This window comes from Mauremys reevesii, linkage group 9 (assembly GCF_016161935.1).
Source record: "Mauremys reevesii isolate NIE-2019 linkage group 9, ASM1616193v1, whole genome shotgun sequence".
Taxonomy (NCBI): domain Eukaryota; kingdom Metazoa; phylum Chordata; order Testudines; family Geoemydidae; genus Mauremys; species Mauremys reevesii.
The window spans coordinates 55,384,925-55,410,541 of record NC_052631.1 but is presented as its reverse complement, the minus strand read 5'-3'; the positions used below and the strand labels follow the sequence as shown (position 1 = coordinate 55,410,541).

Here is a 25,617-nt window from a genome sequence, read left to right as displayed (position 1 = left end):
CTTTAAGGCAAAGAGGCTGCTAAATCAAACCTTTAACTGAAATCTTCCCACTGTAGGTCCCAGTCCAGAATGAATTCCTAACCCACACTAAGCGTCTAAAACTAGGATAGAGAGCTGAACTGGAGAGAGCTCTGTAAAGCTAGAGCAAGCATAGAAGCTATGCTAAATTCCCAGGATAGAGAAAGTTTTTAGGCTATACTTGTAAGCTAAAATAAACTTCTGAGCTATGAACCTCTAAAGCAGGGGTAGGCAACCTATGGCATGCGTGCCAAAGGCGGCACACGAGCTGATTTTCTGTGGCACTCAGACTGCCCAGGTCCTGGCCACCAGTCTGAGGAGCTCTGCATTTTAATTTAAATTTTAAATGAAGCTTCTTAAACATTTTAAAAACCTTTTTTATATACAACAATAGTTTAGTTATATATTATAGACTTATAGAAAGAGACCTTCTAAAAATGTTAAAATGTATTCCTGGCACGCGAAACCTTAAATTAAAGTGAATAAATGAAGACTCAGCACAGCACTTCTGAAAGGTTGCCGACCCCTGCTCTAAAGTTTAATCAGACAAAGTTCCCAAACCAAAATGCATTGCTCCTCAACCCTAGAGATCAATTTGATAAATCTCTTAACTCCACCTTTTATAAATTCTGGCCAGCCAGTACCCCCTATCTAACTCAAAATGGAGTCTCACAGTCAGTAATAAACAGTCTCTCCCGACATTAAAGAAAGTTTCACTAATGTGTTACCTTAAAATACCTACTCTATTATTTCAAGGTAAGAACGGTTAGGAGGAGGAACAGAGATGCTACCTCTACAGCATACATCCTGCAATTGAATTCTACTTTCCTATCTCTTTTTGGGACTTGGTAAGGTATTTTAATATAAATAACACCCCCCATCTAACTATTTCACAGCTCTAGTCCTGGGTCTGTATGCTCTCTGTGAGAGACTATTGGATAAATAGTTCTTAGCCAAACTAGGCTCACTACTTCCTTGCTAGAAAGGTCTTCCTCACCTGTCTAAAAACTTTGCTGGGATTTAAGTTAATGACTCAGGCCACTGTTAAGATTGCTGGGGCTTTATAATAGGGTTGCTACTAGGTCAGGTGTATCATGGCCATGGGGTCCTCTCCAGGGGGCCCTAAAAGGCCTGTACTTCTTGACATGGTGCTTTCCCTGGACTTCAGTATCCATATTCACAGCTTGCATATGGATAAACTGAGGCCTGATCTAAGCAGTTTTTATACCAGTATAACTGTTTTTGTTCGTGGTGTGACTTTTTTCTTCCAAAATAACTACTGGTATAAAGATGCCTTATACCAGTTTACCACATTCCCATAGCATAAGGGAAATAAGCTCTACTGGTACAACTACATCCACACTGGGTGGGTTACCACTTTTGTACTGTACCAGCATAACTACACCACTACCTCAATATAACGCCACCCAATATAACACGAATTTGGATGTAAAGCAGTGCGCGGGGCTGCGCACTCCGGTGGATCAAAGCAAGTTCAATATAACACGGTTTCACCTATAACACGGTAAGATTTTTTGGCTCCCAAGGACAGCGTTATATCGAGGTAGAGGTGTACTTTAGATCACAGTATACATCAGTAGCAGAATGAGAGATAGAACCCAAGTTCACCGACTTCCTCTTCTAACCCCTACCATAGTCTATTAAATAGCGTAATGAGTATCTCACTAGATACATGACTAAGAAGAATATCTGCAGTTCCACTAGCTGAATTACTACTACTGCAATTACCATTCCTCATGCTTTGAGCATATACTTATCAGAAATTGGGATCAAGGAGGAATTCCCTCTGCCCTCTCATGGTTAATATTACAATGGGGGCTAGAAGTCTCAGCTATGATTAGGGTTGCTAACATTCTAATCCCACAAAACCGAACACACTAATCCTGCCCCTTCCCCGAGGTCCTGCCTCCCACTCACTACATTCCCCCTCCCTCTGTGGCTTGCTCTCTCCTACCCTCGCTCACTTTCACTGTGTTGCAGCAGGGGGTTGGGGTGCAGGAGGGGATGCAGGCTCTAACTGGGGATGCGGGCTCCAAGGTGGGGCCAGAAATGAGGGGTTCAGGATGAAAGAGGAAGCTCCAGGCTGGGGGGGCAGGGCAGAGGGGTTCAGCATGTGTGAGGGGGCTCTGGGCTGGGGTGCAGGGGGCGTGAGGGCTCCATCTGGGGTTGCAGGCTTTGGGGTAGCTCAGGGCCAGGGATGAGGGGGTTGGTTTGCAGGAGGGGGCTCCCAGTTTGGGGGGGCTCAGGGCTGGGGCAGCATGCAGAGCCACATGGCCCCCCCACCTAGGAGCTGGACCTTCTGGCTGTTTCCGGGGGACAACAGAGTGCCAGGACAGGGAGGGTCTAGCCTGCATTAGCTCCACAGCACCACCAACCTGACTTTTAATAGCCTGGTCGGCAGTGCTAACTGGAGCCACCAGGGTCCCTTTTCAACCGGGTGTTCCAGTCGAAAACCAGACACATGGTCATCCTAGCTATGATCTTGAGCTCTATTGTATTAGGGACTGTTTATATGCATAGTTATAGACAGTCTCTCTTCCAAAGAGCTTACAATCTAGACAACGCAGACAGAGTGGAAGCAGCCTTCTTACAGCTCAAGAACATCTGGAGCTCCAGAGAGCTGTCTTTGGCAATAAAGATTCGACTGTTCAACTCCAACGTGAAATCAGTCTTACTGTATGGAGCTGAAACCTGGAGGACAACCAAAACAACCACCAGGAAGATCCAGACCTTCATTAATAGCTGCCTCAGAAGGATTCTCCAGATCCGCTGGCCAGACACCATCAGTAACATCCACCTCTTGGAGAGGACCCATCAACTCCCAGCAGAGGAAGAAATTAGAAGGAGAAGGTGGGGCTGGATAGGACATACACTACGCAAGCAGCCAACCAACATCACCAGACAGGCACTGCAGTGGAACCCCCAAGGCAAGCAGAAAAGAGGCCGCCCAAGAAATACCTGGCGACGCGACCTTCAGGTTGATAGCAAAAAAATGGGCTATACCTGGAACCAGCTAGAGCGAATGGCCCAGGATTGAAGACTATGGAGATCTGTGGTTGGCGGCCCATACCCCGGTTGGGGTGACGGGCATGAATGAATGAATGAAACCTGCAAGTTACCAGTGCCCCTCACTGCAGAGGAAGGAAAAAAACCCAGGGTCTCTGCCAATCTGAGCTGGGAAGAAATTCCTTCCTGACCCCAAATATGGTGGTCAGCTGGACCCTGAGCATTTTGGCAAGGCTCATCAGTCAGACATCAGGGAAAGAATTCTCCGTAGTAAATCAGAGCCCTCACATTCTAGTGTCCCATCAGTGGCCACTGGAGATGTTTGCTACTAGCAATCACAGATTAGCTACATGCCATTGTAGGCAGTCTCATCATAAATTTATCAAAATCAGTTTTGAAGCCAGTTAGGTTTTTACACCCACCACTCCCCTTGAAAGGCTGTTCCAGCTCCTCTGATGGTTAAAAACCTTTATCTAATTTCAAACCTAAACTTGTTAATGGTCATTTTATAACCCTTTGTTCTTGTGTCCACATTAGTGCTTAACTTAACTACTCTCCCTCCCTGGTATTTATCCCTCTGATGTGTTTATAGAGAGCAATCATATCACCCCCAGCCTTCATTTGGTTAGGCTAAGTAAGTCAAGTTCCTCGAGTCTCCTCTCATAAGGTAGAACATAAGAATGGCCATACTGGGTCAGACCAAAGGTCCATCCAGCCCAGTATCCTGTCTACCGACAGTGGCCAATGCCAAGTGCCTCAGAGGGTGCGAACCTAACAGGTAATGATCAAGTGATCTCTCTCCTGCCATCCATCACCACCCTCTGACAAACAGAGGCTAGGGACACCATTCCTTACCCATCCTGGCTAATACCCATTAATGGACTTAACCTCCATGAATGTATCTAGTTCTCTTTTAAACCCTGTTATAGTCCTAGCCTTCACAACTTCCTCAGGCAAAGAGTTCCACAGGTTGATTGTGTGCTGTGTGAAGAAGAACTTCCTTTTATTTGTTTTAAACCTGCTACCCATTAATTTCATTTGGTGGCCCCTAGTTCTTATATTATGGGAACAAGTAAATAACTTTTCCTTATTCACTTTCTCCACACCACTCATGATTTTATATACCTCTATCCCCCCTTGGTCTCCTCTTTTCCAAGCTGAAAATTCCTAGCCTCTTTAATCTCTCCTCATATGGGACCCGTTCCAACCCCCTAATCATTTTAGTTGCCCTTTTCTGAACTTTTTCTAATGCCAGTATATCTTTTTTGAGATGAGGAGACCACATCTGTACACAGTATTCAAGATGTGGGCATATACCATCGATTTATATAAGGGCAATAAGATATTCTCCGTCTTATTCTCAATCCCCTTTTTAATTATTCCTAACATCCTGTTTTCTTTTTTGACTGCCACTGCACACTGCGTGGACGTCTTCAGAGAACTATCCACGATGACTGCAAGATCTCTTTCCTGATTAGTTGTAGCTAAATTAGCCCCACAATATTGTATGTATAGTTGGGGTTATTTTTTCCCCAAGGTGCATTACTTTACATTTATCCACATTAAATTTCATTTGCCATTTTGTTGCCCAATCACTTAGTTTTGTGAGATCTGTTTGAAGTTCTTCACAGTCTGCTTTGGTCTTAACTATCTTGAGCAGTTTAGTATCATCTGCAAACTTTGCCACTTCACTTTTTACCCCCCCCTTTCTCCAGATCATTTATGAATAAGTTGAATAGGATTAGTCCTAGGCCTGACCCTTGGGGAACACCACTAGTTACCCCTCTCCATTCTGAGAATTTACCATTAATTCCTACCCTCTGTTCCCTGTCTTTTAAGCAGTTCTCAATCCATGAAAGGATCTTCCCTCTTATCACATGACAATTTAATTTACATAAGAGCCTTTGGTGAGGGACCTTGTCAAAGGCTTTCTGGAAATCCAAGTACACTATGTCCACTGGATCCCCCTTGTCCACATGTTTGTTGACCCCTTCAAAGAACTCTAAAATCTAATATATTAGTAAGACATGATTTCCCTTTACAGAAGCCATGTTGAGTTTTGCCCAACAATTAATGTTCTTCTAGGTGTCGGACAATTTTATTCTTTACTGTTGTTTTCAACTAATTTTGTAGGTTTTTGTAGCACTTCTCTGCACCTATTCCAGTTGAATTCATTTTTTTTTTTTAAAACATGGGAGACCAGAATTGCACACGGTATTCTAGCTAAGTCTCATGAGTGTCTTGTATAATGGTAATAACACTTCCCTATGTGACTGGAATGACTGGAAGATAGCTAATGTAATGCCAATATTTAAAAAGGGCTCTAGAGGTGATCCCGGCAATTACAGAACAGTTAAGTCTAACATCAGTACTGGGCAAATTAGTTAAAACAATAGTAAAAAATAAAATTGTCAGACACATAGAAGAACATAACTTGTTGGGCAAAAGTGTGACACTCCCCTTTAAGCAGTTCCTTATCCACCTTTAAATTCTCATATTAATCCCCATTTCTCCAATTTAACTAATAATTTCCTCATGTTGAACTATGTCAAATACCAGAGGGGTAGCCGTGTTAGTCTGGATCTGTAAAAGCAACAAAGAATCCTGTGGCACCTTATAGACTAACAGACGTTTTGCAGCATGAGCTTTCGTGGGTGAATACCCACTTCTTCGGATGCAAGTGGTGGAAATTTCCAGGGGCAGGTTTATATATGCAAGCAAGAAGCAAGCTAGAGATAACGAGGTTAGTTCAATCAGGGAGGATGAGGCCCTGTTCTAGCAGTTGAGGTGTGAAAACCAAGGGAGGAGAAACTGGTTCTGTAATTGGCAAGCCATTCACAGTCTTTGTTTAATCCTGAGCTGATGGTGTCAAATTTACAGATGAACTGGAGCTCAGCAGTTTCTCTTTGAAGTCTGGTCCTGAAGTTTTTTTGCTACAGGATGGCCACCTTAAGATCTGCTATTGTGTGGCCAGGGAGGTTGAAGTGTTCTCCTACAGGTTTTTGTATATTGCCATTCCTAATATCTGATTTGTGTCCATTTATCCTTTTCCTTAGAGACTGTCCAGTTTGGCCGATGTACATAGCAGAGGGGCATTGCTGGCATATGATGGCATATATTACATTGGTGGACGTGCAGGTGAATGAACCGGTGATGGTGTGGCTGATCTGGTTAGGTCATGTGATGGTGTTGCTGGTGTAGATATGTGGGCAGAGTTGGCATCGAGGTTTGTTGCATGGGTTGGTTCCTGAGCTAGAGTTACTATGGTGCGGTGTGCAGTTACTGGTGAGAATATGCTTCAGGTTGGCAGGTTGTCTGTGGGCGAGGACTGGCCTGCCACCCAAGGCCTGTGAAAGTGTGGGATCATTCTCCAGGATGGGTTGTAGATCCCTGATGATGCGCTGGAGGGGTTTTAGCTGGGGACTGTATGTGATGGCCAGTGGAGTCCTGTTGGTTTCTTTCTTGGGTTTGTCTTGCAGTAGGAGGCTTCTGGGTACACGTCTGGCTCTGTTGATCTGTCTCCTTATTTCCTCGTATGGTACTGTAGTTTTGAGAATGCTTGGTGGAGATTTTGTAGGTGTTGGTCTCTGTCTGTGGGGTTAGAGCAGATGCGGTTATACCTCAGTGCTTGGCTGTAGACAATAGATCTTGTGGTGTGCCCGGGATTGAAGCTGGAGGCATGAAGGTAGGCATAGCGGTCGGTAGGTTTTTGGTATAGGGTGGTGTTAATGTGTCCATCAGTTATTTGCACCGTAGTGTCTAGGAAGTGGACCTCCCGTGTAGATTGGTCCAGGCTGAGGTTGATGGTGGGGTGGAAGCTGTTGAAATCGTGGTGGAATTTTTCCAGAGTCTCTTTCCCATGGGTCCAGATGATGAAGATGTCATCAATGTAGCGTAGGTAGAGAAGGGGCGTGAGTGGACGGGAGCTGAGGAAGCATTGTTCCAGGTCAGCCATAAAAATATTGGCATATTGTGGGGCCATGCGGGTGCCCATAGCGGTGCCACTGATCTGGAGATATATATTGTCATCAAATTTGAAATAGTTGTGTCTGAGGATAAAGGCACAGAGCTCAGCAACCAGTTGTGCTGTGGCATCATCAGGGATACTGTTCCTGACAGCTTGTATTCCATCAGCGTGTGGGATGTTGGTGTAGAGAGCCTCTACATCCATGGTGGCCAGGATGGTGTTTTCTGGAAGGTCACCAATGCATTGTAGTTTCCTCAGGAAATCAGTGGTGTCACGGAGATAGCTGGGAGTGCTGGTGGCATAGGGTCTGAGTAGAAAGTCCACATATCCAGACAGTCCTTCAGTGAGAGTTCCAATGCCCGAGATGATGGGGCGTCCAGGATTTCCAGGTTTGTGGAAACCCTATACCGAAAACCTACCGACCGCTATGCCTACCTTCATGCCTCCAGCTTCCATCCCGGGCACACCACAAGATCCATTGTCTACAGCCAAGCACTGAGGTATAACCGCATCTGCTCTAACCCCACAGACAGAGACCAACACCTACAAAATCTCCACCAAGCACTCTCAAAACTACAGTACCCGCACGAGGAAATAAGGAGACAGATCAACAGAGCCAGTCCTCGCCCACAGACAACCTGCCAATCTGAAGCATATTCTCACCAGTAACTGCACACCGCACCATAGTAACTCTAGCTCAGGAACCAACCCATGCAACAAACCTCGATGCCAACTCTGCCCACATATCTACACCAGCAACACCATCACAGGACCTAACCAGATCAGCCACACCATCACCGGTTCATTCACCTGCACGTCCACCAATGTAATATATGCCATCATATGCCAGCAATGCCCCTCTGCTATGTACATCGGCCAAACTGGACAGTCTCTAAGGAAAAGGATAAATGGACACAAATCAGATATTAGGAATGGCAATATACAAAAACCTGTAGGAGAACACTTCAACCTCCCTGGCCACACAATAGCAGATCTTAAGGTGGCCATCCTGCAGCAAAAAAACTTCAGGACCAGACTTCAAAGAGAAACTGCTGAGCTCCAGTTCATCTGTAAATTTGACACCATCAGCTCAGGATTAAACAAAGACTGTGAATGGCTTGCCAATTACAGAACCAGTTTCTCCTCCCTTGGTTTTCACACCTCAACTGCTAGAACAGGGCCTCATCCTCCCTGATTGAACTAACCTCGTTATCTCTAGCTTGCTTCTTGCTTGCATATATAAACCTGCCCCTGGAAATTTCCACCACTTGCATCCGAAGAAGTGGGTATTCACCCACGAAAGCTCATGCTGCAAAACGTCTGTTAGTCTATAAGGTGCCACAGGATTCTTTGTTGCTATGTCAAATACCTTACTGAAATCCAGGCAGATTAGATCTAGTGCATTTCCTTTGTCTATTAAAAAAAAAAGAAGAAGAAGAAGATCAATTATCTTCTCAAAAGGAGATCAGGTTGGTATGGCATGATCTACTTTTTGTGAAACTATGTTGTATTTTTATCCCAACAACTGTCTACCTCTATGTCCTTAAGTACTTTCTATTTCAAAATTTGTTCTTAAGACTTTATGTAAGCTCCCCGGTCATCGGCAGCCAGGATTGAACCTGAGGCTTCTGAAGCTTAGTGTATGAGCTGCTACTACATAAGCTATCTCTAGGTGGTGTAAGTGTCACTAGAGGGGGATAAAGTGCCACACCAAACAGGCATGGGTTACACTCACATACAACTGAGATTAAACTAATAGGCCTGTAATTTCCCTGATCACTTTTTCCCCGCTCTCTTAAAAATAGGTACTAGATAAAATAGGTACTAGATAAACAGTCCTCTAATCACATGTTTAAAGATTTGTTAAAAATCCTTGCTATTCGGCTTGCAATTCATGCACCAGTTCCTCTAATGTTCTTGGGTGGAGATTAACTGGCCCCCCAGATTTAGTCCCATTCAGCTGTTTTAAAGTTGACTTCCACCTTGGATGTGATAATTTCTACTTCCATATCCTCATTTCCACTAGCCAGCCTGCCAGTACCCCAAAGCGCCTCGTTACTTTGCTGCCATTTTTAATAAAGGTATTTGTTTAGGTGTTGGGCCATCCCTAAATTATCCTCAATGTTTAGTGGGCCCACTTCCTTTCTTAATTTTCTTTTTATTTATATGGCTATATAACCTTTTACTATTGGTTTTAATTTCCCTTGCAAGGTCCAGCTCTGTTGGGCTTTTAAAAGTTCACTTTTCCCCTTCACTTTCTGACCTCCAAGAAATATGGATCAGCAAGGAAACCTCCCATCTTCCATTCTTTGTAGGCTTTCAGCTTTCTCTTAATCACCAGTTTGAGATGCTTGCTCTTCCAGCTTGGTCTGCAACATTTACCTACACGTTTTTTCCCCTTGTGTGGGATGCTGACTTCGGATAGGCTTTGCAACTTTGACTTAAAAGTAATTCCAAGCCTCCTCCACATTGAGATCCTTGAGTTCTTCAACCCAGTCCACTTTCCTAATTAATTCCTTTAATTTTTTAAAGTTTGCCCTTTTGAAATCAAGGACTCTAGTTGCAGATCTATTTTTGTTTATCTTTCCATTTAGTTTAAATTGTATTAGCTCATGATCACTTTAACCATGGTTGTCCCCTACAACCAATTCTTCCATGACATCCTCACTACTCACCAATAATGAATCTAAAATGGCATCACCACTTGTAGATTCGGCGACTATTTGGTGAAGAAATCTGTCAGTTATCATCTTGACAGGTGCCGACTCCATGGGTGCTCCATAGAAATTAGCAAGTGCTTAGCACACACTGGCAGCCAGCTCCTCCTTCCCCCAGTGCCTCCTGCTCGCCGGTGGCCCCACCGATCAACTCCTCCCAGCGCCTACTACCCACCGCAATCAGCTGTTTCGTGATGTGCAGGAGGCTCTGGGAGGAAGGGGGAGGAGTGGGGACAAGGTACGCCTGGGGAGGGGGCAGAACTGGGCAGGAGGAGGCAGCGTGGGGGCAGGGACTTGGAAGAAGGGGTGGGGTGGTGTCAGGAAGAGGCGGAACAGGGTGAGGGGTTGGGAGAAGGAGGCAGGTGTAGGTGGGACATGAGGCAGAGTGGGGGGTTGAACACCCCAGGCCCAGAGGAAGCCAGCACCTATGATCACATCCAGGAAAATGTAGCCTTTACTATTATTAGTAGCATTTGTCCTCTAATCTATATCTGGGAAGTTAAAGCCTCCCATAAATACAATAAAAACCTACTGGGAATTGTGTGATTAATATATTAAAGAGGTCTCTATCCATATCTAGACTGGATCATGGGGGTCTGTGGCATACCTCAAGCACTATCACAGGGGAGCCTCTGGTAGCATTCTTCCCCAAAGTAATTTTGTCCCAAACACAGTTATCCAGTCCCATCACTTCTACATTTCTTTACAGTCTACCTCATCATTAACGTACAATGCTCCTCCATCACCTTTACTTCTGTTTTTCCTGAACAGCACATACCCTGCAATAACTATACTCCAGTCATGGCTACTATTCCACCATGTTTCTGTTATCCCTATAATATCTGGTTTCACCTTCCTGCACCGGTAGTTCTCGTTCCTCCATTTTGTTACCCAGGCTCCTTGCATTGATATACAGACATCTTAGTTGTTTCTGCTTGGCTTGAGCCAGATTCCTCATTTGCTTAGGTACAGTCATTCTACTGACAGTACTGCAGTCTGGCTTGATTGGTATTGGCACTTTCCTCTTAATGTCCATTCTCCTACCCACTGCTGTTCCTTTCCCCATTGCAATATTCTCTTTCTTGATTTTTTCCTCCTGGTCAATATTCAAATTAGGCATGTAGATTACATGAGTATATCTCCCAACTGTCTCCAAATTCTTAGTTTAAAGCTCTTTTAATCAGCTGTGCCAATCTCCATCACAAAGTCTATTTCCCTCACTACTCAGGTGAAGTCAATCCGATGAGAACAGCCCTCTGTCAGTGAATCCTCCCAGTGGGTGAACATCCCGAAGTCCTCCATTGCTCAAGCCATCTGTTGATCACCATAATCTTTTCTCACCTTTGTTCTCCTCCTCTAGGGACAGGTAGAATTCCATGGAAGATCATTTAAGCCTTCACTTCTTTAAGCATCATCCCCAGCCTGGCACCATCTCCACTGATGCATTCTAGTGAGAATCTAGCAGCATCATTTGTTCCCATGCAAAGGTCAATGAGTGAATTATTTCCTGTTCCCATTAGTATATTCTTCAGTCTCAGGTCCATATCCCACATCTTAGCTCCTTGCAGACAGCACACCCTTCTGTTCTCTGGATCAGCTCTGGTGCCAGGCCTGTCCTTAGTAGGGAGTCACCAATCACGTAGATCCACATTGTCCGGGTATTGGTGTGATTCTCTGGCCCTCCTCCTGTACTTTCTGACTGCAAGTCCTCTGGTCTTTTGTTCTTTCTTGCAATCTTCTGAGAGTCAGTCTCTATCCTCCAGTGGTTCCCAACTCTGCCTATCTTCATTGACTATTCCCCTCTTCTTGTAGGACTAGTTGCCCTTCTCATCTTCCTTGCCCTCCCACTTTCTGTTACCGCCTGCTGTGCCCCCTTCTTCATTTTCCAACTCAGAAAACCTGTTCCTGAGCTCTATTTCTCCTTCACTAGCCTTCTTTTAACAAAGATGTAAAACCGTTTTGAAATTGTTTTATGTGAATAGCTTCTGAATTAGATAAGCATGTGGCGGAAGGTGCTAAAATGATCTGTGTTGGTCATGTCTGAGGGTGGGAGATTGTGGAGCAGATGGCAGATGTGCCTCAAGACAATAGTAATGGAAATGACAACTCATCCCGAATCAGAAGTTTAGTAGCATAAAATCTTCACACAACTTACTAAAACTTAAGTAATAAAACCCACAAGAAGCAACCTAACATGTACAGCATCAATCAAGCATGTTGAGTTGCTCATAGTATAAACCCCTGGGGACTTAGAATGTGTCTTTAACCTCTGGCTACAGTGCTATGTATTGCAAGTATCGACTCAGCGTTGCATAAGAGATAATGAAGATTTCCTGGACAGACGTCAGGATATGCTTCTACGGGCACAACATTCTGAAGAATAAGAACAGGCTGTGCAGCGGGGAAAGAGAAACGGTGAAGAAATTTGGCAGCATGTGACCTCCAGAAGAAGAAAGAGGAGCGTCCATGTACCAGCAATGGAGATACAGATGAGCAACCATTTTCATGTTCTCTCCACAGGTACTAATGTGGATAGTGGACTAGAGGATACATCTGAGGGAAGAGAGCAAAAGGAGACTCCACCAATTGGAAGGCATGAGATGCACTGTCCTAGGGATGGGGGTTCCATGACCACCGCTCCCAAGAGAAGGAGGAGGGTGGTGGTAGTTAGGGACTCCCTCCTCAGGGGGACTGAGTCATCTATCTGTCGCCCCAACCGGGAAAACCGAGAGGTCTGCTGTTTGCCAGGAGCTAGGATTCACAATGTGACAGAGAGACTGCCGAGACTCATCAAGCCTTCGGATCGCTACCCCTTCCTGCTTCTCCATGTGGGCACCAATGATACTGCCAAGAATGATCTTGAGCGGATCACTGCAGACTATGTGGCTCTGGAAAGAAGGATAAAGGAGTGTGAGGAGCAAGTGGTGTGCTCTTCCATTCTCCCTGTGGAAGGAAAAGGCCCAGGGAGAGACCATCGAATCGTGGAAGTCAACGAATGGCTATGCAGGTGGTGTCGGAGAGAAGGCTTTGGATTCTTTGACCATGGGATGGTGTTCCAAGAAGGAGGAGTGCTAGGCAGAGACGGGCTCCACCTAACGAAGAGAGGGAAGAGCATCTTCACAAGTAGGCTGGCTAACCTAGTGAGGAGGGCTTTAAACTAGGTTCACTGGGGGAAGAGACCAAAGGTGGGGAAATGGGACACCGGGAGGAAGCATGAGCAGGAGAGTGCAAGAGGGGAGGACTCCTGTCTCATACTGAGAAAGCAGGATGATCAGCGAATTATCTTAAGTGCCTATACACAAATGCAAAAAGCCTGGGAAACAAGCAGGGAGAACTGGAAGTCCTGGCACAGTCAAGGAATTATGATGTGATTGGAATAACAGAAACTTGGTGGGATAACTCACATGACTGGAGTACTGTCATGGATGGATATAAACCGGGGTCTCAAACACGTGGCCCGCAGGACTCTTGTGTGTGGACCGCCAAGCTCCCCGCCCCCCACCCCCACCCCTCTGCCTACCTGCGGGATTGCCCCCTGTGGTGTTGCGAGCCCCACACTGCTGTCTGAAGCAGCTGGCAGCACGCCCCTTCAGGCCGGGGGGAAAAGGGGGAAGGAGGCAGAGGGCTCCTGCATTGTCTCCTTCCAGGCACCGCCCTCCGCAGCTCCCATTAGCCAGGAACAGGGAACCGTGGCCAATGGGAGCTTCGTGTGAGGTACCTAGAGGAGCGGCAAGAGCAACGCATACACAGAACCCTGAGCCCCTCCCCTTCCCCCAGGGGCTGCAGGGACACAGTTCCAGCTGCTTCCTGGAACGGAGTAATGTGGGGCTGGGGGCCAGGGCAGGCAGGGAGCCTGCCCTAGCCCCGGTGCATGCCGCTGCCACCCCGGACCCGCTGTAGGTAAGCGGCGCCGGGCTAGAGCCCGCACCCTGAACCCCAACCCCCTGCCCTGAGCCCCTGCCACATCCCACACCCCAACCCCCTGCCCTGAGCCCCCTGCCACATCCCACACCCCTCCTGCACCCCAAATCCCTGCCCCCTACTGCATCCTGCACTCCCTGCCCTGAGTCACCTGCCGCACCCCTCACCCTCTTGCACCCCACCCACCAACGCCATGCCCTGAACCCCCTGCCACACCCTACATACCACCTGCACCCCCTGGGGGTAGCGTTGGGGTGGGGACTTCGGGGAAGGGGTTGGATTGGGGCGGGGCGGGGTGGAAAGAGGTGTGGCGGGGTGGGTCAGAGGTAGTGAGATGGGGGTGTCAGTGATGCGGCCCTCAGTTCAATGCACTAGTCCTCATATAGCCCTCGTGGTCATTTGAGTTTGAGACCCCTGATATTAACTGTTCTGGAAGGACTGGCAGGGCAGAAAAGGTGGGGGACTTGCACTCTATGTAAGAAAGCAGTATGACTGCTCAGAGCTCCGGTATGAAACTGCAGAAAAACCTGAGAGCCTCTGGATTAAGTTTAGAAGTGTGAGCAACAAGGGTGATGTTGTGGTGGGAGTCTGCTATAGACCACCAGACCAAGAGGATGAGGTGGACAAGGCTTTCTTCCAGCAACTAGCAGGCCCTGGTTCTCATGGGAGACTTTAATCACCCTGATATCTGCTGGGAGAGCAATACAGCAGTGCACAGACAATCCAGGAAGTTTTTGGAAAGTGTAGGAGACAATATCCTGGTGCAAGTGCTGGAAGAACCAACTAGGGGCAGAGCTCTTCTTGACCTGCTGCTCACAAACAGGGAAGAATTAGTAGGGGAAGGAAAAGTGGATGGGAACCTGGGAGGAAGTGACCATGAGATGGTCAAGTTCAGGATCCTGACACAAGGAAGAAAGGAGAGCAGCAGAATACGGACTCTGGACTTCATAAAAGCAGACTTTGACTCCCTCAGGGAACTGATGGGCGGGATCCCCTGGGAGAACAACATGAGAGGCAAAGGAGTCCAGGAGAGCTGGCTGTATTTTAAAGAATCCTTATTGAGTTACAGAAACAAACCATCCCGATGCGTAGAAAGAATAGTAAATATGGCAGGCGATCAGCTTGGCTTAACAGTGAAACCCTTGCTGATCTTAAACACAAAAAAGAAGCTTACAAGAAGTGGAAGACTGGACAAATGACCAGGGAGGAGTATAAAAATATTGCTCAGGCATGCAGGAGTGAAATCAGGAAGGCCAAATCACACTTGGAGATGCAGCTAGCAAGAGATGTTAGGAGTAACAAGAAGGGTTTCCTCAGGTATGTTAGTAACAAGAAGAAAGTCAAGGAAAGTGTGGGCCCCTTATTGAACGAGGGAGGCAACCTAGTGACAGAGGATGTGAAAAAGGTAATGTACTCAATGCTTTTTTTGCCTCTGTCTTCACGAACAAGGTGAGCTCCCAGACTGCTGCACTGGGCAGCACAGCATGGGGAGGAGGTGACCAGCGCTCTGTGGAGAAAGAAGTTGTTCAGAACTATTTAGAAAAGCTGGATAAGCACAAATCCATGGGGCTGGATGCACTGCAGCTGAGGGTGCTAAAGGAGTTGGCGGATGTGATTGCAGAGCCACTGGCCATTAACTTTGAAAACTCATGGCGATCGGAGGAGGTCCGGATAACTGGAAAAAAAATAATGTAGTGCCCATCTGTACAAAAGGGAAGGAGGAGGATCCAGGGAACTACAGGCCAGTCAGCCTCACCTCAGTCCCTGGAAAAATTGTGGAGCAGGTCCTCAAGGAATCAATTCTGAAGCACTTAGAGGAGAGGAAAGTGATCAGGAACAGTCAGCATGGATTCACCAAGGGCAAGTCATGCCTGAGTAACCTAACTGCCTTCTATGACGAGATAACTGGCTCTGTGGATGAGGGGAAAGCAGTGGACATATTATTCCTTGACCTTAGCAAAGCTTTTGATATAGTCTCCCACACTATTCTTGCCAGCAAGTTAAAGAAGTATGGGCTGGATGAATGGACTATAAGGTGGATAGAAAGCTGGCTAGCTCATGGGGCTCAACGGGTAGTGATCAATGGCTCCATGTCTAGTTGGCAGCCGGTATCAAGCAGAGTGCCCCAAGGGTTGGTCCTGGGGCCGGTTTTGTTCAGTATCTTCATTAATGATCTGGAGGATGGCGTGGACTTCACCCTCAGCAAGTTTGCAGATGACACTAAACTGGGAGAAGTGGTAAATATGCTGGCGGGTAGGGATAGGATACTAGACAAATTAGAGGATTGGGCCAAAAGAAATCTGATGAGGTTCAACAAGGACAAGTGCAGAGTCCTGCACTTAGGACGGAAGAATCCCATGCACTGCTACAGACTAGGGACCGAGTGGCTAGGCAGCAGTTCTGCAGAAAAGGACCTAGAGGTTACAGTGGACAAGAAGCTGGGTATGAGTCGACAGTGTGCCCTTGTTGCCAAGAAGGCTAATGGCATTTTGGGCTGTATAAGTAGGGGCACTGCCAGCAGATCATGGATGTGATCCCTTCTATTCGGCATTGGTGAAGGCCTCATCTGGAGTACTGTGTCCAGTTTTGGGCCCCACACTACAAGAAGGATGGGGAAAAATTGGAAAGAGTCCAGCAGAGGGCAACAAAAATGATTAGGGGGCTGAAGCACATGACTTATGAGGAGAGGATGAGGGAACTGGGATTGTTTAGTCTGCAGAAGAGAAGAATATGGGGGGATTTGACAGCTGCTTTCAACTACCTGAAGGGGGGTTCCAAAGAGGATGGCTCTAGACCAGGGGTGGGCAAACTTTTTGGGGCGAGGTCCACATCTGGGTGAGGAAATTGTATGCAGGGCCAGGGCAGGGGGGGTGGAGTGCGGGATGTGGAGGAAGGGGCTCAGGACAAGGGATTGGGGCAGAGAAGGGGTGCAGAGTGTAAGAGGGGGCTCAGGGAAGGGGGCTGGGGTACAGGAGGGGTGCAGAGTGCAGGACGGGGCTCAGGGCAGGGAGTTGGGGTGCACGGGATGCAGGGTGCAGCAGGGAGCTCAGGGCAGGTGGTTGGAATGCACAGGAGTGCAGAAAGGGGCTCAGGGCAGGGAGTTGGGTGCAGGAGGGGTGCGAGGTACAGGCAGAGGGCTTAGGGCAGGAAGTTGGGGGGCGGGGGACAGGAGGGGTTTGAGCTCCAGCCCGGTGCCGCTTACCTAAAGTGGCTCCGGGGTGGCAGTGGCGCACACCAGGGCCAGGGCAGGCTCCCTGCATGCCTGCCCTGTCCCCACGCCACTCCAGGAAGTGCTGCAGCCCCTGGCGGGAGGGGGGGCAGAGGGCTCTGCGTGACCACATGGAGCCCTTTGCCTCCCGGCCCGGGGGCTGCTTCTGAGAGCAGCGCCAGGCCCGCAGCACCACCAGGGGTAATCCCGCGGGCCGGATCCAAAGCCCTGAAGGGCCGGATCCAGCCCGCGGGCCATAGTTTGCCCATCCCTGCTCTAGACTGTTCTCAGCGGTATCAGATGACAGAACAAGGAGTAATGATCTCAAGTTGCAGTGGGGGAGGTTTAGGTTGGATATTAGGAAAAACTTTTTCACTAGGAGGGTGGTGAAGCACTGGAATAGGTTACCTAGGGAGGTGGTGGAAATGCCTTCCTTAGAGGTTTTTAAGGTCAGGCTTGACAAAGCCCTGGCTGGTATGATTTAGTTGGGAATTGGTCCCGCTTTGAGCAGGGGGTTGGACTATTTGACCTCCTGAGGTCCCTTCCAACCCTGATATTCTATGATTTTTATACCCAAGCACTAAATAATAAATGCAGTGAGTTGGAGGGTCTGGCCCCTGTTCCCAAGGGACAGGTGTTAATATTACTAAAGCCCCTAGCACAAATTTCCTTGTTGCTGTTTCAGCAGCAAGGAGATTTAACTACCCTTGTCAAGTCTGATTCCCTCAAGGCTAGAGAGGGACATCTTGGGGGAAGTTTATCCTGCAGCTAGGTGCTGGGGGCTAGCAAACTTAGAGAATCTCTAAGGCTGCCATTGCTGCAGTAGATGGGAAAAGTTAAACTCCAAGCCCCAGTGCAATAATTGTCCAAGGGAATGCAAAGGCAGGCCCAGTGGAGCTGGGAGCAGAGCCACCACCAAGTAAAATGAGGGAACACTGTCTCCTCACCCCAGTTAGTGCCTAATCTCCCTCTACAGAAATAGCCTTAAACCCTAAGTATGGGAATACATCAGAATATCAGCTTTTTTAAATTTCATTTTAGCTCATGTTTTTTGACAGCAGCAACAAAATCTGCACAAACCCGATAGCAAATAAATATCACCCCATATACATTTACAATTTCATGAATTTGGCGGTGTGGGGGAACCAGGGCATGACTCATTTATTTTAACACTCCCCCTGCCACTGATCTTCGGGGAGAGGGTGAAGCTGCCACCCGGTTAAAAGCGGGGGGCAGGGATGAGACAGCATCCACTCTGCACCCATAGCTGGGTGGGAGGCTGGATAGTGGCACCCCCGCAGCTGTAGTTACATACACCCCTCTCTTCAGCAGAGCACGTAGTCCCGCCCCCACCCCCACCGGAAGGCGGCTGCCTCTCCCTCCGCCGCGCTCTATGGTAACGGGGGGCGAGGGGAGTCCCACTAGCACGTGGCCCACCAGCACCAATAGAAAAGGCACAAACCATAGAGCGAAGATGAGCGCTGGCTAGATATTGCGGGCTCCAAGCCCGTCTCTCTGCTGCCGTCAGCTTGTTGGAGGCAGCAGAGTCCTCCCAGCGCCCCGGGGTGGGGGGTCGGGGTCAGCTGTCCGGCCCCTCTTACCTGATGCGTCCCTGACCCCCCATTTTATCGCGCTGCCATAGCGAGTGTGAGCGGAGATCGGCATTACCTCTAATAGGCCTATAGCGAAGCCTATGCTGGGTACGAGGCCGAGGGGCCGGCCGCCATCTTGGTAAAGGAGAGGGATGTGCGTGACCTGCCAGCATAAGGGTGGCCCCTCCCCCACGCACCCTTGTCCTGTCAAATCGCCACAGGAACGGCGCGTGCGTCCGCGCAGTTAGTTAAGCGCATGCGCTTTTAGGGCTCTTGAGGCGCGCAGGCGCGCATTTATCCTAAATCAGCCGCTCGTGCTTGTGTCCCTTCGCGCTGTCAGTCCCGGCTCCGCCCTTGGGGTGGGGTCTGCGAAGGAGCGCGCGACTGTAGCAAGAGAACCTGAGTGGAGAGCGGCTCGTAGCGAGTGCGCGCGCGTGAGGGACGGTTCGAAGAGCCTGGTTCCGCAGTCGCTCTGCACAGCCCAGGCCGCCAGGTGAGGGGCGCGGCGGCGGCGGCCCCCGGCTCGCCAGGGGAGGAGAACTCCAGGGCGAGGAGTCTGGGCTCCGGAGCCAGACAGGGGCGCGTTTCTTCGCCCTTCCCCCATCCCCGGCTCGCAGCTTCCGCGGGGCTGGGCCCCACAGTGTCCAGTGCTGCTGCGCCCTGCTTTCGGGCCGCTGCCTGGCGGTGCTGGGGGGCGAGAATCCCCGTGGCTGGGGGCGGGCGCCGCGCCGCACTCTCTAGCTGTCGGGTACCCCCGGCCCGATGTCTCTCAGGGCTCTGGAGATGCAGTGCCGGGGATCGCCGGGGGGCTCCCTCGTCCCTTCTGCCTTCAGAAGGTGGCCGGTTTCCCCGTTGCTTGATACTACCCTCTCCGGTGTGCGAGCGGGAGGGGAGATGGCTGTGCGGTAGGGAGGGATGGGCTTTTTTCTCCTAGCGTTTCGAAATTGAAGGCTAAGGCGCTTTTCAAATACTATGCACTTAACACGCCCTTCCCCCCCCCCCAGCTTTGGAGAAGCCTTGTGGCTTTCTGGCCGTAGCTGTAGCTACCTAAACGTACTCCTGCAAAAGGTAGTTCGGAAGAAGAATGTGTTTCAATTACACCACTGTGAATTTTCACTGTCTGCAAAGTTACAGTGTACAGCTTTACACACACAAGTTTACGCATTAACAATTAAATGTAAGCGTTAACAGCGTAGCCTTTGCAGTGTAAATTACTTTAGTTCTTATTGTATTGTGGAACTAACAGACGTGCACAACTCTAGCTGAAGAGGGAAGTTCAGGTCCAGTGGCAATTCTGGGCAGGTTCACAGGCTGTTAGGGGTGGAATGTACTGGGCTGTTGAACTGAGGGTTGTGAACCAGGTGGGACTAGATTTAGTGTCAGGGATGGAGCAAAGGAAAGAAAATAGGGAGCTACAGCTGGAGACTGAGGACTATAGGGGTGGAAAGTAGAGCTGTCCAGAGAGTAGGGTTAAAGAGGTAGCAAAGATCCTGGCAGCCTAAAATGATCATTACACCAAGTAGAAGATGGAGCAACTGTAAGGTTAGAGTTTTCTATGCCATGTGTGAAATTTTTATAGACCGAATCTCAAGTGTAAGAAAAGCAAGTTACTTATCTTCATCTGCATTTGAAATGAGATCTAACGGTGGTTTAGATGTAATTTAATAGCAATCTATTGTTAACTTAGTTCAAACTATGCTCAAACCTCCTCTTTGATCATTCAAGAGTCAAGACAGATGTATGTCTTCCATAGGGTTTTAGAACAGCTGTAAGGGAAGATCTAGGATGCTGTCAAATTGGAAACTGCTTATGAATTTGTGTATTGCTGCATGCATGACAACTTAATCGCAGTATTAAAACATCTTTCATGCAGTATTCCCTGTTGTGAAAGATTTCTATGTTAGTTGCCTACAGCAGTGGCTCTCAACCTTTCCAGAATACAGTACCCCTTTCAGAAGTCTAATATGTCTTGTGTACCCCCAAGTGACTTCTCACTTAAAAACTATTTGCTTATAAAATCAGACATAAAAAAGTGTCCCTGCACACTATTACTGAAAAATTGCTTACTTTCTCATATTTACCATACAATTATAAAATAAATCAATTGGAATATAAATATTGTACTTACATTTCAGTGTATAGTATATAGAACAGTATAAACAAAACATTGTAGGAAATTTTAGTTTGTACTGACTTCACTAGTGCTTTTTATGTAGTCTGTTGTAAAACTAAGCAAACATCTTGATGAGTTGATGTATTCATTGGAAGACCTCTGCGTACTCCCAGGGGTACGCGTACCCCTGGTTGAGAACCACTGGCCAACAGGAAGCCTAAGTGGATAGATGGTTATACCAGAGAAGCATCAATTGGGCCGGACAGTACAGTGTGTCCAATACAAAATAGTGTGATCCTATAACTACAAACAGAAAATTCAAGGTGCTTTTGTTTCAAATCTCACCTCTGACATGGACTTGCAGCGTGATCCTGGGTGAATAACAGTCCTCTTTCTGCCTCAGTTTCCTCCTCTGTGCAGTGGAGGTAATGAAACAACTCACAAGGGTGTTGAGATTTGATCAGTTAATATTTGAAGTTCTAGCTGTATGGAAGGTAATTCATTGTCATAAGTAATTCAGTACCCTTGGACCTATTTGTACAGTATTTAAAGAGAAAGTTACTACTAGGTAGAGGTCTTCTAATTTACCTTTTGTTCAGTTGATATAATGGTAACTCTCAACATTTTTTGTTTAGATTTATAAAATAAGCACCTGTTTGCAATCTAAATTTCACAATGAATATCTCCAGGACTCGTATCTTTAGTAATAAATATACAAATATGCATCAGCAAATGTAAATACCCCATTCCACCGGCCAACCATAATAAAATTCCTCCAACCCACAGCCTGCCCTCCCAAACTGCATGGGTGGAAAGATGGACCTTGCAGTGTGCCTGGAAAGCCAATATGGTCCCTGGACCAACAGGGAGAAGATTTTCTAAAGTTGAGAACACCCTGCTAGTAACTTCCTCTCCCTTACTGAGAGTTTGTTAGCTGAGCACTGCCTCTGATCCTAGCCGCAGCAATGTAGATTGAGGAGTGGAAGTCTCTTGACTAACATCTCAAACAATTTAGGACTTTATCGGTTTAAACCAGGTCCTTGAATTCCACTTGGAAACTGATCGTTGACCACTGATCATCGACCATAGATCGCGGAGCACTGGTGTTATGTAATTCTAGCATGGAACTCCACCTAATAAACACACTGTCATATATTGCACTAGCTTTTGTTTCTTAGGCTTTGTCTACCCTGCACTTTCATTGTTAAAACTTTTGTTGCTCAGGGGTGTGGAAACCCTCCATCCCTCCTGAACAACAAAAGTTTTAATGACAAAAAGTGCCGGTGTGCATCATCAGCGGACGGTGACCTGGCCATTGTGGAAGCCTAGACCTCAGCCCCTCCCCTTGTGCCTGAGTCTCCACCCCTCACCCTCCCCATCTGCACCTCCACTGTGGCCCCCAGCCCCGGTGTGCTAGGTGGTGCAGCAACAGCACCCCCAGCCCTGGTGCGCCGTGGCAGCAGTGGCCTCCTGGCCTGGAGGCAGAGTGTGGGCTGGGCTGTTTGGGGAGGCACAGTTTCCCACAGCCTATGATCTATTGCACATGATGTGGACAGCGTTTCATCCGCGGGAGCCACTCTCCTGTTGATTAAGATACCATCCCTCATTGGTATTTTATTTTATTGTCAGGAGAGCTCTCTTCTGGTGACAAATAGCGACTACGCTGTGTGCCTTACAACGGCACAGCTGTAGCGGCACAGCTGTGCCGTTATAAGGTGCGGGGGTGTAGACATACACTAAAGCTACTCAGGCTATTTCCTTCACACATGCGCACACATACACAATGTGTGACAGTAATTCAGTCCTGAAGGCACAGCTAACTGTGGCAGGTAAATTTGCACTCTTTTTGCTAGGCAGATACCAAATTTGGATACATCTGCTTCCTGAAATCCCTGGTAATTACCAAAATAGAATATTTGCTAAGGAGTTGTAGTTAACACCTCTTGTTCTTGTGAAAATTACTATTGAACATTTAGTAACCACAAGGGGTCAAGGCCTCTGGTTTATAGCTTGGTTAAGATGATATACTGTAGGCAGTCAGTAGCAATCATCATAGTTCTCTACCTATCTAGCCATTATTATGATCTACATTATGGAAGAGATGAGTTTTGAGGGACTTGAAGGAAGATTAGGTGGTGGTTTACAGTTTTTGATTGGAAGCTTCCCCCCCCCCCCTTAATGAGTGGCATAGGGGAAGGAATGCAAGTGCTTGGAGAACAAGCAGAGAATTGGGTGACCAAGGTTGGCATCAGTGATAGTGAAGGTGGGATTCAGCCTGGTAGGGTAGGGCTATAAATTATGGAGACCTTTCCTGAGTAAGGACAAGAAGTTAGTTTTTGGTGTGGTGGATGAAGGGGAGCTAAAGAAGAAACTGGGGGCAGAGCTGGCAGAGCTATGAGGCAAAAAGGTTATTTTAGCAGCATTTTGAATGGTAGGATTAGGTTGTAGACCAGTGGTCTCCAAACTTTTTTGATCGCGCATCCCTATCAGTGTAAAAAAAAAAAAAAGTGTTGAGCATGCACCCCCTGCCGCGCCAAAAAAAAAAAAGGACGCTCAGACTTCTGCCCAAACTGCCAAAGCGCCAAAAAAAAAAAAAGTGTTCCTCCTGCCACGCACTCCCAAGGTTCCTCTTGCACACCCCCTGGGATGCATGCACCCCACTTTGGAAACCACTGTTGTAGACATTGCGATTAGAGAGGAGGAGGTGATCGTTTCTCTTTTTTCTACCCTATCACATTTCAGAGTTGTTGAATCTCTTCCTTTAATGATTTACAGGACACTTAGAAGTGTGGGGGAGGAGAGAAAGCTGTATGCTTTTTGTTTGAATTCTGAAAAAGCAATTTCCTGTAAACTCTAATTTGGGCATGTATTTTTATTAATAGTTTATTTTAGAGAAACAAGGTAGGTGAGGTAATATCTTTTACTAGTCTAACTTCTGTTGGTGTACGATACAAGCTTTTGTGCTACACAGAACTCTTCTTTAGGTTTTGCTTCAGTTATTTTTTGTAAAAGGTGTAGACTTTACAATTTTTCCAGATTTAAAAGCTTCTTTTTTTTAATTTTCATATAGTTTGTGGAATTTTCAGACGCACGCACTGTTGGCTTAACTTTTCCTCCAATGAAGTAAATAGAATTGGAGTTAGGCATTCAGTGTTGGTCTTTGAATATGTAGTGAGATTTTAATAACAAAGGTAAAGATAAAAATATTGGTATTTGGCAGGAAATCATTTGGGGTGGTTCAGAAGCTGGGTGATACATGCAAGTCTGTCTTGTTCACTGTCAAGAGACCATTGAAATTTGATTGCACAGTGGTGGTTTTAGTAGGTGTTTGGTCTTCATATTATCCTGTTTGTAATAAACTAAAAAACATTTTGTTCACAGTGTGGCTGACCTTCCATAAGGATGGCCAAGGTAAGAACATTTGTATCTTTGTTAATTACAAGATAAAAGCATAGTTTTTTAATTAAGGTTTTTAGATAGTGCAACCGTTCCTTCATGTGCAACGAATATAAAGTTTTTAAAGTGTGGGGTCCACAGTCAAGTGTATGGAATATTTCAGATTTAGAAATGAATGAAAATAAACTTTGAACCATTTGGTAACAGGTGACATTATACAAAGCATTGTGTTTATGCAAGTTGTTTCCCTGTGAAGGTTATAAAGGGAAACCATGTAGCTTTTTTCCACTGAAGTAATGTCCCTCACTTGAGCAAACCCTTTACCCCAGTTGTACAGTTTTGTATTTGAACTTCTCTTCTGCCACTGTGTACCCAGTTTTGCAGTCAGCAACATTCAGGAAAAGGATGAGCACCAGTTTAGTTGGCTTTGCCCCTAAAGCAAGCTGGGGGATTGACAGGTCCTTTAAGCAAGATTATAAAAGCAACAATAGAGAATTTAAACCAAAAGATCATATTAATGTAACAGTCACCATATAAGATTCAGATAATTTCTTGTTCCACACATTTTATGTCACAAGTAGAAATCAGAATGGCCCATATTAACCTATTGGCAATGACATAAATAGTGTAAAGTATTTGAGTAGTATGTTTGGAGAGGATAACCAATATGTCTGAAAACTTTTTCTGCTTTTCTTTCATGTTGGATGTGCTTATACATTTGTAAATTGAAAATGAAAGTTGAGTCCTTTCCAGAGCACCCCCTAGTTTTCCTTCTGATGAGAACTGATCACAGATTAATTTGGGCTAGAAGGACACCTGTATTAGGTCAATTCCCTTGCTTTATTATAAGATCTTTAATATACTACTTCAAATACATTATCATCAGGCCACGGGTAGTTTGTTTTTTTATTTGTATGTGTCAGAACTGACTAGAAATGTAGAGTTGCAATTTGACTTAGCATGTGCATAAGTCCCATCCACACAACCACTTTTAAAATGGTGTTAAACACCACACATTTTTAAAAGTAGTTAGCATGATTGTTATAGAACCATAGTCTGCTGAGGGTAATCTTGAATATAATTTACTATAATTCCTGGAAGGATAGTTGGAATAAACTACACTAGTTGTGAAAACTTTCACTTAGCAGTTAATCTATTCTGTGTTGTAAAATTGTCTTCAAAATTGTTTAACCATTATGGTAGCATGAACATAGCTGTAGTGCATTTCTGCACATCATGTAGTAGTATTAGTGACAGAAACGCATCCCATGAATTTTCAGTTTCATTTAAACTCTTGGAGGAAAAACTTGCCATTTATTTTAATCTAGAAATGAAATAGACATAATAAAGCTGTTGCTATCTAATTTGTCATTGAAAACTTTGATATGTAAATGTGTTTTAGGTTTACATTGTGCAAGTGCAGCCAGTCATTTATGTATCTACATTTATAACAATATAATATACAAAAGGATTCCTATATTTTACTGCAGGCACCTTTGACAGTTATTTAGAAAAACAATGCAAATAAAATCAGCAGTGAAGTCGCAACCAAAAACAAATCATGAATCCCTTCCATTCCCTAAAGCCTGAGTAGAAAAAGTAGGCCTTACAATGTGTGGTGCAGACCAACAGGTTTGGGTTCTGTCAGACCAAACGTT

The 25,617-nt window shown here is 46.4% G+C and overlaps 2 protein-coding genes across 6 annotated transcripts in view; one reads left to right on the top strand and one right to left on the bottom strand.

The window, feature by feature from the left end:
- Positions 1-18,643, bottom strand: part of LOC120372363 (high density lipoprotein binding protein) — a 94,992-nt gene extending 76,349 nt beyond the window's left edge. Inside the window, exon 1 of the mRNA XM_039489398.1 lies at positions 18,527-18,643. The gene's annotated coding sequence lies outside the window, so the exon portion shown is untranslated. The remainder of the gene's footprint in view (positions 1-18,526) is intronic.
- Positions 18,644-18,713: 70 nt separating this feature from the next.
- Positions 18,714-25,617, top strand: part of SEPTIN2 (septin 2) — a 59,717-nt gene continuing 52,813 nt past the window's right edge. For 4 of the 5 annotated variants that reach the window (XM_039489405.1, XM_039489403.1, XM_039489404.1 and 1 more), the window contains exons 1-2: positions 18,714-18,943; positions 23,945-23,974. In XM_039489405.1, coding sequence (XP_039345339.1) covers positions 23,966-23,974 — 9 coding nt within the window. In that variant the 5' untranslated portion in view covers positions 18,714-18,943; positions 23,945-23,965. The remainder of the gene's footprint in view (positions 18,944-23,944; positions 23,975-25,617) is intronic. The other variant, XM_039489402.1, reaches the window with a different exon arrangement.